At 38.7% G+C, this 18,853-nt stretch overlaps 1 protein-coding gene across 2 annotated transcripts in view; it reads right to left on the bottom strand.

The window, feature by feature from the left end:
* RFX4 (regulatory factor X4) overlaps positions 1-18,853 on the bottom strand; it is a 90,989-nt gene that overhangs the window by 58,525 nt on the left and 13,611 nt on the right. For both annotated transcript variants that reach the window (XM_027715319.2, XM_027715320.2), the window contains exons 2-4: positions 12,464-12,550; positions 5,709-5,769; positions 439-562 (exon numbers count right to left, since the gene is read on the bottom strand). In XM_027715319.2, coding sequence (XP_027571120.1) covers positions 439-562; positions 5,709-5,769; positions 12,464-12,550 — 272 coding nt within the window. The remainder of the gene's footprint in view (positions 1-438; positions 563-5,708; positions 5,770-12,463; positions 12,551-18,853) is intronic.

Raw genomic sequence — 18,853 nt, 5'->3', positions numbered from 1 at the left:
TGATATTATTAATTCGGGGATCTCCATATCATGCTTACAAGAATGGGCTAGACATGCTCCAAAATTCAATGACTGATGTTTTACCCTTTTGTTTTTAAAAGTTATATATTTGTTTAAGCAGTGCAGGTCACAATGTAAATGTATTTACACTGGCTTGTATTCAACTTCCAACTCAGCTTTAACTGCCAATATTGTATACCATGTCACTGGCAGCTAGGTTGGGATTGAAGTATTTTGGAGCTTAGCCATGATTACAAATTATTCCAACCATCAAAATACTTAAAATCTTAGCCTTTGTCCAATAACTTGAACACATAAGATATTTCATTCAAAATATTTTCATTCAATCTCAAAGGGAAGATTTAATTATTTTCAATAATACAAACGCACACGAACCAGGTGAGAGCTTAAGAGGTCATCATGCTGCTTTAGACTTACCTTTCCAAAGCTGGCAGCATTAACAGGTTGTGTGTCGTTTTTCTCACAGAAATCCAAGTAATGCATGTAGAGAGCACTTCGAGGAATGCAAACACCTTCAGCTATCTCATAGTTCTCCTCCAGCCTTAAAAAGGAAATATCAAACAGAGAGAACTGCAAGTATGTTGGATGTCCTGTATGGTAAAAAGTACACAAAGCTGCATCTTTTACAACCAAACATTCTGACTTCCTCTTGTCTACTAAATTTGCTTTGTTCCTAAGTGTTCCTTCCAATTCATTTCCATAAAACTTGCTTGCTTCATTTGTTTCATACTTGCTATCAAAACTGTAGGCTGTGAGTTCTCAGTGCATCCTGCAGTAAACAAATATATGTACAACTACGAAACAGTAAAAGTTCCCTGAGGGGAACTTTTCTCCTCCTTTACAGAATAGGTCACCTTTGGTTCATGACACTCTTTTCACTCCTGTCCAGCTGCAAAATTGTTTACCTTGAGGAAGCAGATGCAGCTAAAGCAAGTTATTGGCAAATACTCAAGAGTGTGCACAAAATCTTACTGTAAAATATTTTCTTGCTATTATTTGTGATAAAGTAGAAAAAAAAAGAATCCATGATCTGAACACAATGCTGAAAAAAAACTAGTGAAATAACATCCTCCTCACCCTTTTAGAAGTTATTATTTATTTGCACATGCAAATATGAAACTACGAAATTTTATATTATGTGTCAAATATAAGAGTAGGCACGTGCTTAATCTTTAAAATTTGAAACTGGTCTCATTATAAATCTATAGATTAAAGAAACATTCCTTTGAAATGAAATTTTTATTATTGCTTATCCAAAAATATTCAAGAGATATTTACATACACACTTAACTTTAAATCATAATTAATCTTGTCATCCATAGTGTCAATCATATGCAAACATGTGTGCTTTTGTGCTTGTCTGCCTTTCTGGGTAAGAGAAGAAGTTAGGTGTAACTGCCCCTTAAACGTATTAAAAAATTAATACATATTCTCAAAAAACTCCAATTTTACAGCAGATGATCCCCTATCATTTTGTAGCTGTCGAACACCTTCCAAATATCTAGTTTCTCTCCTTCATTGCCTTTTTCAGGACCTACCTACCTTCCATTTCAGTTATCGTGATCATTTGTGACTGCAAACTATTTTAATAAGATATCCGGCCAGATGAATGGACTCCGTTTGTATGGGAAACATCTATTCTTCCTTGGTTTCTACAGAAATATCATCATGGCATCTTTCCTCAAATTCATAGCGCTTTAACAAAACCTCCTTTCAAAACCTGGAGAGTTCGTTTGTATACTATAGCTGCTAATTGGAATGTCAGCTTCCGTGACCAAGACAGGACAGAAAGAAAGGCAGTTAATTATTTCTCTTCATATCTGATGAATTTTTCTCTTTTTCTCCTCTCTTTCACAGAGAGTCATTAGTCTGACACTGAACAATGCCCCATTATACCTGAACTTTTTTTTAATGATCAAAAACCCATCTTGCTCCACTTCTTTTATTTTCCTGTCTTTTATTTAACAACTTTATCATATTTTGAATCCAGCTTCATTCTACAGTATTGTAGGAAGATAATGAACACAATCTTCTACCTAACAAATCATTACCAGAAAGAATATATATATACATATATATATATATAAACACTTTGAATGTTGTAATAAAGCTACATGAAATCCAGTAGTTCACAATGAGACCTTTTGTGCCACTACAGTGTACGAATAAAGCCCCTAATACTTCCACAGGAATGACAATTTTATCTGTCCTATTACTGCTTCCCTCTTTATACACTCATATAGTTCGAGATTAAATGAGATTATTCTATAGCAGAATCAGGTCTGTAGTTTTGTTCCAGATTTATTTATTTATATCAAGACCACAGAACAACTGTGATGTTAATCACTGCTAATCACATAAAAGATTCCAGAACCGATTAATTTTGATGCAGTATAACAATTTCTGAGGAAGTAGTAACCTGGGGAGAACCCATTACCTTACAATGCTTTACCTTCCTCTTTTTAAATTCTTTTTATAATTGTTGTAGAAAATAGAATAGTTTTGCTGATTTTAGCTTCACAATACTGTTAAGTACACTGTAAGCCACAAAACTGCATGGAATTTGGTTGACTGTACTTCGAATAATTCTGTGTTTGGAGAAGTCGACATACACACACACCAAAATTAAGTAAAATAAAGTTCCATACTTGCACTTTGGTCAACCAGTTTACCAATGAAATAATCATGAACATTTTAGAGCCAAGCCATAGCTTTAGAGATGATAATGAACGCAGGAATGTGGAATAAGCACAGGATACTAGATATTGCTGTATTCATGCCTTAACCTTTAAATTCAAGCTTGCATATTTTCCCCAATTATGATGTATTTGGCAGTAGTGCTACATTTACCAGGCCTTTCACTTCATTTTGTGTCATCAACAAAACAAAACAAAAGCATCATTCCTGTTTCCAGGAAAAGGATATTTAGCCAGGCTGACAGCCATCCAGACATCTTGGCTTCTTCAGCTGTTCTTCCTCCTCCACATTTAAAGTGTTCAACATACTTCGCCTTTGGAGAGGCACAAGAATTAAGGATAGATCCTCATGGGAATGATATTGTTTGCCCCTTTCGGCCAGATGCCAGACAAGAAATAACTAATGAAGTTGATGGCAATGTGAACCATGTGACAAAATGTACTTATTTCCCTTATGTCTTGCTACACTTTCCCTACTGCTTTCTTCCTCTTCTTTTTCCTTGCAACTGGCATTTCCTCTGTTTCTGTTCTCCGACACTCTATAGCCTTCATTAGCTGTAAGTGATAGAAGCATCTAAGAGAAAAACATGACCAGCTTTAACTTGGCAGACACCAGATGCTGCAGATGATTGCGAAGCTTCCATTTGCCAGAACAAGGGCAAATGTCCTGAAATCTGGTCAGTAATTTACCCCACCACTTCTACCTCTTGAATCTGGCCCAGAGATTCTTATAAGAAGGTAGGATGCATGTTTGCCTAAGGCACATCCAGTTAAATTTTTTGTCTTTCCTGACTGTGCAAATACTTAGTGTGAGGCCTGATCTTGCTTTCAGCTGGCATAGAGCTAGCTTTTTTCCAAGTAGCTGGCACCGTGCTGTGCTTTGGGTTTAGTATGAGAATAATGTTGATAACACAGTGATGTTTTAGTTGTTGCTAAGTAGTGCTTACCCTAAGTCAAGGACTTTTCAGTCTCCCAGGTTCTGCAAGTGAAGAGCTGCACAAGAAGCTGTGGGTGCACACATAACCAGGACAGCTGATCTGAACTAGCCAAACCATGGAATATCATGCCCAGTACATAAACCAGGGGGAGTTGGCTGTGAGGTGCCGATCACTGCTCAGGGACAGTCTGGGCAATGGTCAGTGGGCAGTGAGCAATTGCATTGTGCCTCACTTGGTTTTTCTTGGGTTTTGTTTTTTCTTGGGTTTTATTACTCTCTTTTTCATTACCACTATTATTATTATCTTACTTTTATTTTAATCATTAATCTGTTCTTATCTCAACCCATGGGTCTCATCTTTTTCCAGCTCTCCTCCCCATCCCAGTGGGAGCAGGAAGGGGAAAGAGTAAGCGAGCGGCTGTGTGATACTTAGTTGTTGGCTGAGGTTAAACCACAGCACCTGAGCAGGCCAAACTGTCAAACACGTAAAGCTAAACCTACAGGAAGCACTTTTGCAGTGCTGTTTCAACAGTTTACTGCCCCATGTGTTGCTAGGTGTTTCTGCCGTACAAATAACTGGATGCTAATGTGTCTGATACTCCAGAACGGCGAAAACTCCACATCTTCACACAAAGTAAGCTTACTGCTTAGCAATTTGACCCTAAATTTTGAGCTTGTAATTTTGTTTAGAATATAAAGTCCTCCAGGAAATACGAATTCAAAGCTGCAGTACATATGTTGAAAAGCACATGGAAACCATCAGAAAACTGTTTGATGGTATGGCTACTAAGCTGGGAATCTTTTTACCTACAGGCCTATTAATAAATTAGCCAATTGTATAATTCAGTTTGACAGCAGCTAAAGATTTTAAATGTTAAAACTTCTTTGCTTTCTGTTCCCTTGTGGAATTTTGGGTGGAAAATTAATAGAGGAAATTGCAGATATTCCAGAAGAGTCAGAGGGGAGAATGTTTGACCTCCCTCAACATGTAAGAAACCTAGTGCAACAGAGAGGTAGTAAGCCATTACACTAGCTAGAGAGAAGGGAAGAAGATGTAAGCAGCCTTTCCAGAATCAAAATTTTAGGATTTTATTGCAAACACTGCTGAATGAGCATTAAGTGCGCACAGTACATTCCAGCAGGGCTCAATATCCCAGGAGTTTAGGGATTTACTAACCTTTATGACTGAGGAAGCTTGAAAGTATTTGGCAAAAGACTGTTTACAGTATTTGCATGTTTTCTGTTGGGAACATTATCGTTGGCACGTTCTAATTAATGCTGGCTTCTTGGCTACAACATTGTTTGCTCCTGTGGAAAAGACTCTTAACTGACTTCACTGCAAAATAAACACTGTTCTGAATTTGGGCCTGGTAAGCCCTGCTTGCTCTTTTATTTTACCTAGATAATTCTTTATTCTTTATTATCCAATTTAACTGTGTGGAAGTTGCGGGAGTGAGTAATGAAAAAAAATAAAATATCGTTATGACATTTCACTATGATTTTAATAATTTTCTCTCTGTTTGTAATCACTCCTTTTCTTGAGTGCCTGTTCAAGGAAAGTGACTTTTCTTGAACTTCTGAAAAATGAGATTTTTGTGATACAAATAGGTGTAAATAATCAGTAGTTCCCAACGAAATGCCTTTATTTATGTTTGCTCATCTTATTACATAGATCCCATTTTGGTAAAATAGCTGGTAAAGGTGGGCTTCATCAGACACTGAAACAAACGTGAATCTTGAAAAAACCTCTCAGTACTAGTTTTCTTTTTGTAATAAATATAACAATGATGGCAAACCACAAATCACCAGCTGGCAAGGTGACAAACAAATATGCCAAGTAGATCTTCTAAACTATATCAGAAGTTTCCTCTATTCAAACAAATCCCTTAAGAGTTGAGAAATACTGTACAGGATACTAATAGCACATTGAACACTTACAGCGAAAGTTTCTTTAGAACTGTATAAGATGTCTAAGAGCTCTATTCTCCTCCTCTGGAAAATACATAAGAAACAACATTAACAGGTTTTCTTGATTTTTTTGAAAGGCATCTTACCATTGCAGTGTAGCTGGAGTCGAGTGAGGTTTTGATGCTCTATTATTTTCTTTTTCCTCATCTGTTAAGAAACAAAAGAAATGCTATGTAATTTCAGTGGGAATTTCCCAGGCATTTGTGAACTGATAAGTAATTTTTTTAAAAGTTATTTATGAATGGTAAGGAATTCGTTAAAAAAAATTAAAATAATTAAAAAATATTATTAAAATGTTCTCAAGTATTAAAGCTCTCTCAAAATATCGGCTCAATTGTGGAAATGTAAATAATGATGTTCTCTAAACTACCATCTGTACATATTGCTTGAGGCAATAAACCTTGCAAACATCACTGATAGCAGGAGCAGAGTGGTGCCCAGGAAGAATGACACCGAAAAGGATAAATTTATATGGAGCAAAAGCAACTCTTAGATCTCTAGCAGCAGGTGAGGACATATAAACACTTTGACCTGCTTTAAGGGAACTGTTGTTTTACCGTTGTTTTATATTAGATAAGGCATTTAAACTAATGGGGTTCATCCACTTTAATCCTAACATATGATATGTACTAGCTGTTTATACATTTACAAAGATTGATTCTGAATGATAAGTGTATGTTCTGTAATATACTTTATTCCTTTTCAGATAATTTATCTGATAGTATTCCTCATTAACTGCTTTCAAGGTACCTCTGATTTTCTGACTTTACAAAAATTTAAATAAAAGATGAACAAAGAAAAAGATAATTAAAATAAAAATTCAAATACTGGATTCTTCCTAGTTTGTGTTAGTTCTTTTGAAACAATTTAAAAGTATGTATAGAATAATTCCTATTAAATTGTGTTTTGTGAAACATACAAAACATTCCTACGTGAAAGTTGGAGTAAAGCACAATCAGCAGCTACAGAAGGATATTCTTCGGGAAATGCTGTTGTATTAAACACAGTTTGATATTTTCACAACTTTGTCCCTGATGAAAGCTTTCAGCATAGAAGACTTTGATACCTAAACAACGAGACAAATCACTATGCCTGTACACCACACTGCAAGTTTAATTTCTTCATGCAATCAACTTTTTGAAGTTATTTAAGCGGGCCTTTAGGATGCTGAATCTTAAGAGAGCCGATCTTACGAGCGACCTCCTCTGAACACGAGACCCTGTCGGGAGGCCTTTTGTGCTGTTCCGTGAACCCAGGCACACAAATAACACCCCGCTTCGGAACGCCCTGTCTGCAGCCTCCGCGCCACAGCATTTCTCCCATTACACGCAGGGAAGCTGTGCTAACCGAACATCCTTTATCCCGCTCGGCCGCTCCCCTGAGTGTCAGGAAATCCCATTTTGCAGCTCCCGCGGACCCCCAGCGCTGCCCCCCTTCTGCATCTGCATGACAATGGGCCCCTAATTATTGGGCCGCACACTCCCTCCCTGCCTTTCAGGGACCGCTTTTATTCAGCGCACAGGACCAACATACACATCTCAAATCACTTTTAAATTGTGTTTTTCATTTGTTTTTCCCAAACAAACGGTCGGCGTGCAACAAACCCCCGGCACACGGGGCCTGAATGCCGAGCGGCCGCGGCTGCCGCTCCTCACGCTCAAGGACCTGTTACCGGGTGGCTTTCACCTGTGCTAACCAGACCGAATTCCCCCCTGGATGTGTGACACTCCCTCAGACATTAAGTCAATATCTAAATTACACAATATTAGGGTCTCCACACCCCTTCCATCTCTCCTCCAGCTGTTTTTTGCTTGCATTAAGAGTGAGCACCCTTGAGCAGGGGCTTTACCTGCCCTCAGACACACTTCAAGCCAGCCTTACTCAGCTCCTCCCATGTAAGGATTTGTTTTAATAACACAAACTAACAATTAGATAATAAGCTGAAATTTATATCTCCCTCCTCAGGTATGTTTTTTTCCTGGAGATCCTTCTTCAAGGCTCTCCAACATCCTCCATGAACTGTCTCTCAATACAAAGTAGGAGAATGATGGACTTCGAATTTACTCAAAAAAATATTTAAGCATCATTTCCTATAAAGTATTTCCCATTGAAAAGTGGATTTTCAACAAAACTAAATTTTTCACAGGTTTAGTGCTTGTCTCCCCCCAAACCAATTCTCTGTACAAGAACACAGAGCTATTTTGTTTTTTGGCAGTGGACCAACTGTCAGCCAATATATTTCTCATTTTCACCAGGTGTTGTCTAAAGTATTTATTTTCTGAAAACTTTCTCTTTTCTATTAGATGGAAAGAATTGTGCATGGTATAGGAATAGAGGGGATCTAGAAATACAAACTTTCAGCATTACACATAAAAGCACCTTATTCTGCCTTGTACATTTTAACTATATAATCTTATCAAATAATTGACTAGCAGAAAATAATAAATATCCCTATTCTTTATATTTTGATTGGTAGAAGCACTTGATGGCTTCCATACTGAGTAAGGAATGTTTTCTGTAACTCTTGACTCGAGTCTGATCCCAGAACTCTTTGCACAACATGGAAAAGGAAAGGGAAAATAGCACTTACTTTTTGGCCTGTTCAGTTATCAGTCCCCATCAGACCAACACTGTAGATTAAAATGAACTCATACCTTTTAAAATTCAATACTCTTAAAATTCAAATGGGTAAAGCTCTCAACACAGAAGGGACCTTCAAAGATATTAAAACCAAGGATCATCATAGAAAAACAATATTTGTTGGCTCCCAGAGATATCAACAAATCTTTTTCTTCCCAAACTCCATGTAAGTTTCTTTGATAACAGCTCCATCTTTCTATTTTCAAAATTCTGTTTCAAAGCCACCAGAGTAGAGTTCTCTTTGTGTCTTTGTGGCTTTCCCTGAGCTCTCAGTGGCATCCTCTAACTTCAGTGGCCTGATTTGAGGTACAGTTTGAGGGACTTCTTGCTTCTTGGGGCAAGACATGGAGACAATAGGAGCTATGCTCAGCACCTCTTTGAGAATCCTGCCTTAAACACTGTGTGTGGAACAACCCAAAGTGAAGCCTCTGCATTAGCACACCTTTTTCTGAAGTATGTTAGTCTGTTTGTCATAACTAAAATGGAGTTAAGTTCTTCTTTCCACTGTGGATGTAGTTGAAGAACTCCCTACTTTCCAGTGCTGCCTGCATGCGTCTCAAAAGCAGCTAACCTGCTATTAGTAGCTTTATATGGATAAAACAATTCCCTTTGTTCGGTTAGCTCCACACTTCTCAGAGGAATAGCCTCCTCCTCTGTAGCTCTTGCAGGCCACATTCTGACTGTTCTCAAAAGTGATTTGGCCTTAGCTAGAATTTAATTATAGTCAGAAGCTATCTTGTCTCTTTCTTACATGTAGCTATAAATGAGATTCAGGCTCATTAGCATGTATTCTGTGCTTTTAAAACAGTGGGATTTTTTAAAACCCTCTGAGAAACATAGGAGTAGAGTTCTAACTGAGCAGGTATGACTGAAAAAGCAAGAATTTTCCCCAAGGAAAATTTCAATGAAAACAAGTAGCTCTTTTTTAAACAGTTTTTTTTTAATGGAAGAGTAAGAAGTTTAGTTCAAATAAGAAAAGAAGTTGCTGGATAAGTCCGTTTCAGCTGGTGAGATCATGGATTTTGAACACTGCTTCTGAAGTACAAAAACTAGTGTGAATATTTTCTTTTATCTCATATGAACTGTCTATACATTCACATTTCTAACTAAGCAAGAAAATTTGGATAAGCAATCCTTCCACTTCACCAAGTAGCACCATGACTTCTTTCCAATGGAATTGAAAGTGAAACTTTCATAAGCCTTTATTTGTTTTTTTCCAGATCCCTATTTCTGTTTGGCTAATCTGGCTCAATGCACAGTACACAGAAAATAATGTGAGGGTGTTTTTCTTTTAATTATTGAATGCAAGGTTGTTCCATTCCCTTTTCCTTGAGTCTTTTGACTAATAAGTGGAGTGTGGAAGTGGTAGGAGGGAAAGTGTTTAAAAAACTGGAAAGTGAAATAAAATTTACTGGTAATTTTTATATTAGAATATAAAAGGTTTTTTTGGAAGAGGTCATAAAATGTTTCAAAAGGGTAAGAAACACCTCAAGAAGCATAGCGATCATGGGAATCCTCAGCTGTGAGTCATTGCTTCCTTTCACAATTTAATGCAGGTTTAAGAGGCCTGGAGGTATCTGGATGAGAATAGAAGATTGCAAAGGGCCCCTGTGGCCTGAAGTATGGCTCTATAGCATACTTCATCAGTAGAAAAGGAGACCAGCAAAACTATTACTCCTGTCCTAAAACCCTATGAACTCTGAGATCATCCAGGAAAAAAGAGTCACAAGAGCAAGCATGATGGTCAGTAAGAACATTATCAGTTCACAGCACAAGTTCTTATAATCTTCAGTGGATACAAGGCCAAAAAAATCCTAACCAAACACCAAACCCACATTTTTTTCTGGTAGAATCCAGCCAACTGCTACCTAGTGTATTTAGAGACAAAAAACTAGTCAAGGGAAGGATGCATGATGCCTTCTTTTGGCTCCAGATGAAAATTGGAGCTACACTGACAACAGCAATTTGACCACTATTCTGAAGAATTCAAATAGAGTTATGTAGGTTTTCTCAAAACATTTTGCCTCCTGCTGTTTGCAAGTGTATGACAGAGGCTGGACAAAAAGTGACACAGTAGTTTGGAAATTTCTTGGTTGATGTGTGGGCACTGTTAGAGAAATGTTGGAAAGAACTCCAGGGCTGGAAAGGAGCACACAGTACAATGATTTCTAAGGTGAAACTTCTAGTTTGTTCTGAATTTCACAGATTATTGGTCTTGCTGATGGACAAGTGGCTTATTTTGCTTTCCTACTCCTCCCTCTTCACCTTCTTTTCTCTCTCACCTCCCCCTCAAAACAAGGATGACTTTTCAGGTGGATTAATTCTCTTATCTGCACTGCAGAAATGCTGGTAATCAGTGCAAAGGAAGCATCTGGTAGAACTGGCTATTAAGAAGGAAGCCAGATGAAATCAACTCTCACTCTCATTTGGGTTTCCATAATATACTGTGACAATAATGTCTTCTGCACATGAATAGTGGGACAAATTCATTTCTGTATTTGTTCCATCAGTTCTGAATTCACCTCCTTTCATTAGCATTGCCTGCCCCTTAATTCCAGCCCTAGAAAACAGAAGGAACCACTATCCTATCTTCTCGATGGCACTGTCTGAAATACGGGCTCTTGCTAACCCACGCAGGTCCAAGGTAGGTGGAAGTTTCTCATGTTCCCATTTAAAGCACATATAACAAACTACTGCAAGTTTGGTCACAACCTGTTTAAGGTAACAAATCTAGAACAAAACCTAGAAGGATACCTGTAATAGTGAAATTATAATTTTACTATTAATATAGCTAATGGTGCTAAATAATTTCCTTGACAATACTGTCTTGAACTGTGAGTCTAAGGAAAGTTCACTAAAGCCAGTAGAGTTGAGTCCTGAATTCTGGCCCTATTAAGAGTCTGAAGTCACATCTCATTCATTACAGATTTCTTTCATCACTTTCTCAGTAGAATCAGAGTGAAATCAAATTCATACCTCTCACAGGTTCTCATAAAATGCAAATTAACAAGCTGATGTTTGTACATTCACTACAATTTTTAAAGATAAATTAATTTCTAATTCCTTTTTAAAAACTGAAAAACCCAACCTCTCCTAGTTTTATTGTCTGTCTTTAAGGATCCTTGCCCATTTGAGAGTCATAAATAAATACCATGTTTCTACTAACACCACCCTTCTCCTTCAGAAGAGATATTGCCTCTAAAGATATCTCCAGACAAACAAGAGTAAGGCCCAACTACAGCAAATTTCATGTTCCATTACAACATTGTGCTGCAAGGCATGTAATTTTACCCTGATATCAAAATAAAGTAATTCTCTTAAAATATAAAAAATGTAAATGGGACATTCAGCAACTAAGAAGTTATTTAAAATATACTTTCTAAACTTCTATTTAGGAAACGTGAGCTACTGAATTAAATAATTCAGTCTGCATCGATGTCTTATAACATGAACAAATATATGGAATCCTGAGAGGAAAACTAACATGAAGAGTATTTTGCTTTAGGCAAATTAATCAGAATAGAAATTGCATAAACAGGGAAAACTAATGGTAAGATAGAATTGTCTTGCAATTTTAAAAAGAAATTATTTGGTAAATTTAAACTATTTTGGAGTCATTTTGATTACCTGATTTTTAATTGCTGTTGTTAAAAATCAAAATCTGAAATTATGATAATTAGAAAAGATAAGAAAAAATAGCTATTTTAAAATCAGCTAGATTGATAATTGTTTCCTCTCTGTGACTGAAAAGGAATCAATATCAAGGTTTAGTATATGATGTTTTAATGCTATGATTGTTTAATTCTTAAAGGAAAGATTTCTTATGTATGCTTTGATATAGTAGAATTGACAAGCAGCACATTTTTTACTGTATTTCAGCCACGTGTTGTTCACCAGTGAAAAGCAAAACAGGTGGTTTTACTCATAAGCTGATACTAACAGCACATTTTAGAGGTCATCCAACCTTTATTCAGTGACATACAAATTCTTCTAGTTGTTTTAAGTAATAGATATATTATTTCCTTTTTTTTAAAAAAATACAAATATTAAAAAAATAATAAAACTATTGGATATGTCAAGTGAGTTGACTTTTCGGACTATGCAATACTGAAAACATCACCAAGATTTAGCAACTTATATAGCAGGAAATGAGCACTTGGACATGTTCACAATCATTTTAAGTGAATGACAAGTTACTTACTTTCATCGTTTGAAACATTCCCCAGAGAGGTGTGACTGGAGTAACGTTTGTTTTCACTTTCACTGAGACATCTTTCAATCCAACTCTCTGCAAAAAAACCAAAGATGATCTTTTTTCATGTGTTTTTCTTTGCATAAAAAATAAACTGGCAACAGATAAATCTAAATAAAATACCGTTTTTCAACAGATGGTGTTCTGTAACATTTCTGTAAAAACATGCTCAGTCTGACATTATTTAGCAAGAAAATCCTTTCTTGCTTTCAAACTTAGCTGTTCCTTTTCAGTTTCATTTTTTGTTTGTTTTTAAACTACAGAGGCTGAAACACTTCTGTGTACAAAACAAAGGTTCTCAGGATATTCTCTCCCCTCCCCATTACATAATACATTAAAAAAAAAATAATCAATTGAAACACAGAAATTGCAATAATTTCCAAGTCTTAGCCTGGCAAAGATGTATATCCTCAAGTATTTCTACTGGTTTTGAAAACAAATCTTAACGTGTGTAATTAATCATCCATGTGATTTCTGGTTACAGTGAGGATCAAACTGTGTTCTTTCAAGTCCAGTCCTACGATCCCACTCACACTGGTGGAGTCCCAGGCCCTACCAATTCCTCACTGGTACAAGTCCAACACAGCAAGTCAGCAGCCACTGAGCTGCCCAAACCTCTGTCAATCCACAGTGCAAATTCAACCACTTCTGTCCTCCCACTGTTCCCACTTTCAGTTTCTTTCCATCAGTCAGATGAGTTACCTACAGCATTACATCGATTTGACTCTGCTGTTCTTTCTGGAAGCTATAACTTACATCCCCTGATGACTTTAGAGGATGCACCAGACTCAGCAGAATTTGCAGGTCTTCAGGGCAAAAGTTACACCTTCTTATGTGTTTCCTTGGACAAAGTATGAAATATGAGTCCTTGAGTTTGTCTGGAATCCCTGGGTATTGCTACAATAAACTGACTTCCCTCAGAAGGCTATTTTTCAAGGGCGTGAACATGGTCAGAAATGAGCTTATGCTCATAGAGCTCCCTGCAGACAAAGTACGAAAAAGAAGGGATAGGTGAGAAGGCAGCAAGGGAACCCCACAAGTTACAACAGGAAACAACCCCGCTGAGTGAAGAGATGCACAAGAAATAAGGGGAAACAGACCTCGATGTCAGCAAACTACCAGAGCCAGAAACACCTTCAAAGACATGGAAATGGCTTTGGATTCCATTCCATGAGCCCCCCACTCCAGACACATCAGGATACCTGCACAGCGCAGGCAGCAATCTGCCAGCCAGCAAAGCCCATCAGAGCAGCAGATTTGAAGGGAAAGCAGGAACCCAGTGTCTTGGGAAAGCTGCCCATCTGGTTTATAGAAGATAAAAGTTGGTATGACTTCATTTAGGCACTGGATGCCAATAAACAAATAGACAAATAGTCATGACCAAATACATCCTACAGAAAAAATGCTTTTTAAACCCAGGCAGTTGCACAAATTTGTACGTATTGCTCTGTACACACACTCTCCACTGCCACAGAGAAAATCAAAAGGGACATCAGACAGCATCTGCTGAGAACCCTTCAAGGTTGAGTTCCAGGCCCTGCCACAAGGCTTCAGGTACTGTTACTTTGTGCACTTCTGGTTTTCAGGCAGTGTTGTGGCAGCTCCAGGCTATTCCCTTCCCTGTGCCTCTTTGCCTACGTATTCACAGGGGGAACGTGCTGTGGTTCTGCCTTGGTCAGTACAAGCATGTCCCTGTGTGCATCTTACTCATTCACCATCAAACTGCCTTGTGCCTAAGGTCCCTCACAACGACACTTCCTCTTCCCTACAGCCTGCTCCTTTGAGGCACCTCCCTTAAAATCAGCAAAAATAATACGTGTTGTCAATAGATTTTTTAAAGGGTATTTCTCCTCCCGTCAAATTCAACACAGCTTTGTATAAAAATCACTTTAATGTTGCCGACACCACAATGTAAAACTTGCCAGTGATGCCTGGGTTGTCTGATCAGCCCCTGCCCTGTTATTAACCCACAAGCCTGTGGTGACTCTCAACTTCGAGGCTTTCCCTGCTCATGTTGCTCGGCTGCCTCGGGTGGGGGTGTATCACCTCCTTGTCTGAGGGCCAACACAACGGTATGGCTGCTTTGTGCCAGATTTCTTTTGCTGCCCCAAAACGGAGCAAACGGTATCTCTCCTGTCCCATTTTAGTACCACGGGCTGGAGGGCAGGAGCTTGGATCCTCCCAGATCCCTGCAAGGTGGAGAGAAACCTGCTGCCGAGGGCAACATCAGAGAGAGGTGCAAGAAGCCTTGAGAAAGATTACCCTTCCTCCTCCTCCTCCTTTCAGCACACAGCCATGGCTGTATATAATTCCCTTGGCTCTGAGCCCAGCTGCAGGGAGTAAAAGCAAAGGCAGCTGCCATTAGCACCAAGGAGAGACCGATGCCCAGCTCTGCCCTTTCTTTTCCTCCCGGCACCGAGAGCTGGGAAGCTGGAACGCATCCTCTTCCCTCGGTGGCAGGGAACTGGCAGCAGCCATTTTTAGTCACATTCCCTGTCTAAGTAGTAGGGGAAAAAAACTTTTAAAGTGTCACTTGATAAATTTTCATCATCCTGGTTCACTTACTGTCTCTGATAACTGCACACATCCACCTTTTCTGTTGGCAAAGGACACAGTTTACACTGACAGATATAGTCTCTGGAGTAGGGCACATTTGCTGTTTAAGTATGTGCTGCAACTCCTTTGGTCCTGAATCACCCCGGCTGAGCTTGCTACAGCCTGAGTCTGGTTTTCTCTTTGTGGCCTTGCATTTAAATAGCTGACAGAAATTCTTCAAGCCTGAAAAGATACATGACCTGTCTAGCACCAAAGAAAGAAGAAAACTAACTCTTTGAGCAAAAATGTCAGGGAGTTTATGGCAAATTTGTCAAATTATTTGGCAGATGACAAAACGTGACAACACCAACTAACCATTTAAAGGTTGTATTATCTCATAAACCAAATTGTTTAAGTATTAATAAATAAATATGTTCTAATAAATATCTTCATTTTATAAGTACCAATTTTTTACTGTTTGTATAATGAAAAACATTTTTACAGGGCTTTAAACTCCCCATATTATTAACAATGTCTTCAGGTATTAAAAGAAAATAGAAATACAACCACAGTTTTGCTAAAATTTTAAGTATTCCCTTCAGCAGCCTGCAGATTCCAGATATGATAGCATCTGCCTAAAATAAAACCAAGCACGAAAAAAGAAAAGAAAAAAAAATAGGAGAAAGAGGCAGAGCAAACAAAACCTAAAGTCAAAACTAAATCTAACTTTTAGAAGCTCTGAAAGAGTTAATAGCATTAGATCCTGCTCCAGCACAACAAACATGCTGGGTAAAGCCCTCTATATGTCAAATTCTCTTTCCCTCACGACACATGGATGTACAGCTGGGCCACACTGGGGCCTGTCCCAGGCAGTCTGGCTGCAGAGCTGCAGGAAAAGACCCATAGTAAACCCCTGGTGTCACTAGGCTGAGGCTCCATCATTTGCTCCCAAGGCTGACACCGATCATATTACTCCACTGTTCTAAACACACATTGAGTCACGTGGTATGGAAGCTTTAATGTGATTAAAGCCTAAATTATTGCACTTGGACCTTATAAACTTCTCACAGACAGGTTTTCACATCAGAAACAGTTACAGAGTAATGGAGAGTTCAGGCATCGACGGAGCAGAAGTGCATATCAGGCTTCATAAAGTGGTGAATCATTAACACAACATGAGAAACTCAAAATTTCTAGTGGGAGATGCTTGTGAGAGCAAAAGAAAATATATCCCATCTAATACAGGCTGTATTTTCACTCACTGCATTTTCAGTGTATTAAGCATTAAGGCATTTCCTCTCTCTGTTCTCAGGGACTCCTTCCCATCCTAAGCCCCAGCATATTGTACCCTCAGTTGTACTGGGACAGTACAACAGAGCAAGGGTCAACACTAGTCAAAAAACATCAAGGCAAAGTAAATATATTTATTAATATCTAGTAGTAAAATGTAGTATAGTCACATGCTGATAATTCTGGACTGTGATACAGTATGGAAACTATCACAATCCTATTAGCAAAGAAAGCAAATAGTGTTTTTCATGGCATTTTGAAGTTGCATCTTTAAATATAAGGTCAACTATTTAACTTCCCAAAGATCAAGAGTGAATTATAGTGAAACACACAACTATGTTCCTCAGCCTTCAAACTTTTGCTATATAATTTTGTACATTACTGGATACAAATACATTGTGTCTTCTGCAGGATTCCTATGCAAGGGAAAGGAGATGGTTATTCAAATTACAATAATTTTTCCAGTGTCAATTTTCTGGCAGAATAACTTACTGTGACACAAACAAATAACATAAATTGTTCCCAATAAAATGCTGAAAAATGGATTAAAAAAGAAGTATGGAACTACTTCTGGCCCTCATTTTGCCTCTTATCTTGCTAAGACTGACACATCCACAGAGCCTCAAGCACAAGAGTATTTCACCTCCATTAAATGAGCCCACCACACTTTTAACAACAGAAGTTTAAACTGAACTTGTTTTCAAAAGCAGACAGAACAGAGGCCTGTGTAGCTTTGCCCTGTCCCTACCAAGGCTCTTCTCTTCACACCAACAAGCATATTTTTATTTGTATGGTGTTCCAAACATTGAGCTGGGAAGGCACACCCAGTATTCCCCAAAACAGACAGAAACACACAAGAGCTGCTCAGTGGCAGGAGCTTACATGAACTTTCAGAAATGAGCAGCACAAATGTTTTTCAAATATAACTTTGACAGGTTATTTTGACATGCTATCTTCTTCAGAAGGAAGGGTTTGCTCCTAGAAGACACCTTTGAAAGGCTTCTCCCTACAGAGCCTCAGTTGAGGTGAGAGAAATACAGCAGAGGTACCTGTGTAATGCCAGTACATTAAATGAGATAATTACTCCCTCGTTTGTAGTGGTTATTGGCTTAGCATATTTGCAGCCCAGAACAGAAAGCACCCTCATGTGCGTGGCCATAACAGGAGCAGTGCAAGAGCCACTCAGGCTCTGCGGAGGAGAAGAGGAGGTGGGCCTGACTGCAGTTGGCAGTGGCTTCTGCTGCTCCTGTCCTGCCAGGAGGGCTAAGCGTTGCTCAGTAATAGCACAACCTGTAAGCAGATCCTCCTCTGGCCTTTGTGAGACACTGTGTCCTGCTCAGCACCCAAACAGGATGCCAAAAGCTACTGGAGGGGCTGTGCCGCATGGCTGGTAGGCAAGTGTACCCAGAGCCACTGGCTGCAGCCCTGAGGGCATGTGTGTGCACCCTGAAAGGAGATCAAGAGGTTTTACAGGCAGAATGAGACTCTGTGGTCTCCTAATCTGAGCTGCATTTTGCTCACCTCATTCCCTACAGTGGTGTAAGCAGTACTGGTTTTCCCCAGTTATGCCATATCCTCTGATCTGGATGTGGTCGTATCACAGGCTTAACTGTGAATTGCTATTTTTTCTGAAATTGTATGAGAATTCCCATGTCCTAGAGAGATAGTCAAGGCTTTTTGTAATCACAGTATCAGTTTGCACAATCATTTATTTCACCACAGCCCTAGCAATGGCACGAAAATCCCTCTCAGATGCCTTCAGCTCTAAATTGGCTCTCCTATTCCAAATTTTAAAGCAATTCACAAATAAGCATGACACAATTACTTAGGATGCTGCACATGGACCAGCATTTCTTTCACATAAGTTTGCTTGTCGCTGAAGTAGTTATCACTGGAATAAGAATAAAAGATTTGTTAGGACCCAAACCACTGCCTTAGCCATATACCAACTTGGATGGCACAGCTGCCACAGTCCAGTTCCTTATTTGCATTCATGGTTGCTCTTGTAATTTTTTCCCCAGTTTTTCAAGGCAAATGTAGAAAAAAACCCACTAGTAAGTAGCTGCGAGCAAAGGTATATAAAATACAAAGGGACAACCAAATTTTAGTGGATTTACAAGAGGACATGTTGGAAAAATGAATACTCAGAAGTGATGACAGGCTTAATTTTACAGTTCCAGTGACAGAGGAGGAACTCCTCTCATGCATACAGAGTCTTAGCACCCCTCTGAGTTATTTGTTCGTTGTTCTCAGAGGGAAGAGTTACTCATCTCTTCCCACAGCATCTCTTTGCCAAGTGTCTCAGTACTGAGCTGGCCAGCAATACTGCCTTGCTGCTCATCTGATCTGTTAGAACAAGAGAAAGTGGTTGCAGACAGCAGGTTTAGCAGGTAAAAGCAGTAACTCAAAAGCTCAAGAGGCTGACTGAAGATTGTGGAACCACTCATTTCCAGTTTGATAGCCCATGGTACTAAGTTAATATAATATTTTTCATTGGAGTTGATAGGATGATAC

This window comes from Pipra filicauda, unplaced genomic scaffold (genome assembly GCF_003945595.2).
Source record: "Pipra filicauda isolate LSUMZ 115617 unplaced genomic scaffold, ASM394559v2 scaffold313_size859762_pilon, whole genome shotgun sequence".
Classification (NCBI taxonomy): domain Eukaryota; kingdom Metazoa; phylum Chordata; class Aves; order Passeriformes; family Pipridae; genus Pipra; species Pipra filicauda.
This window is presented reverse-complemented; position numbering and strand designations above follow the sequence as displayed.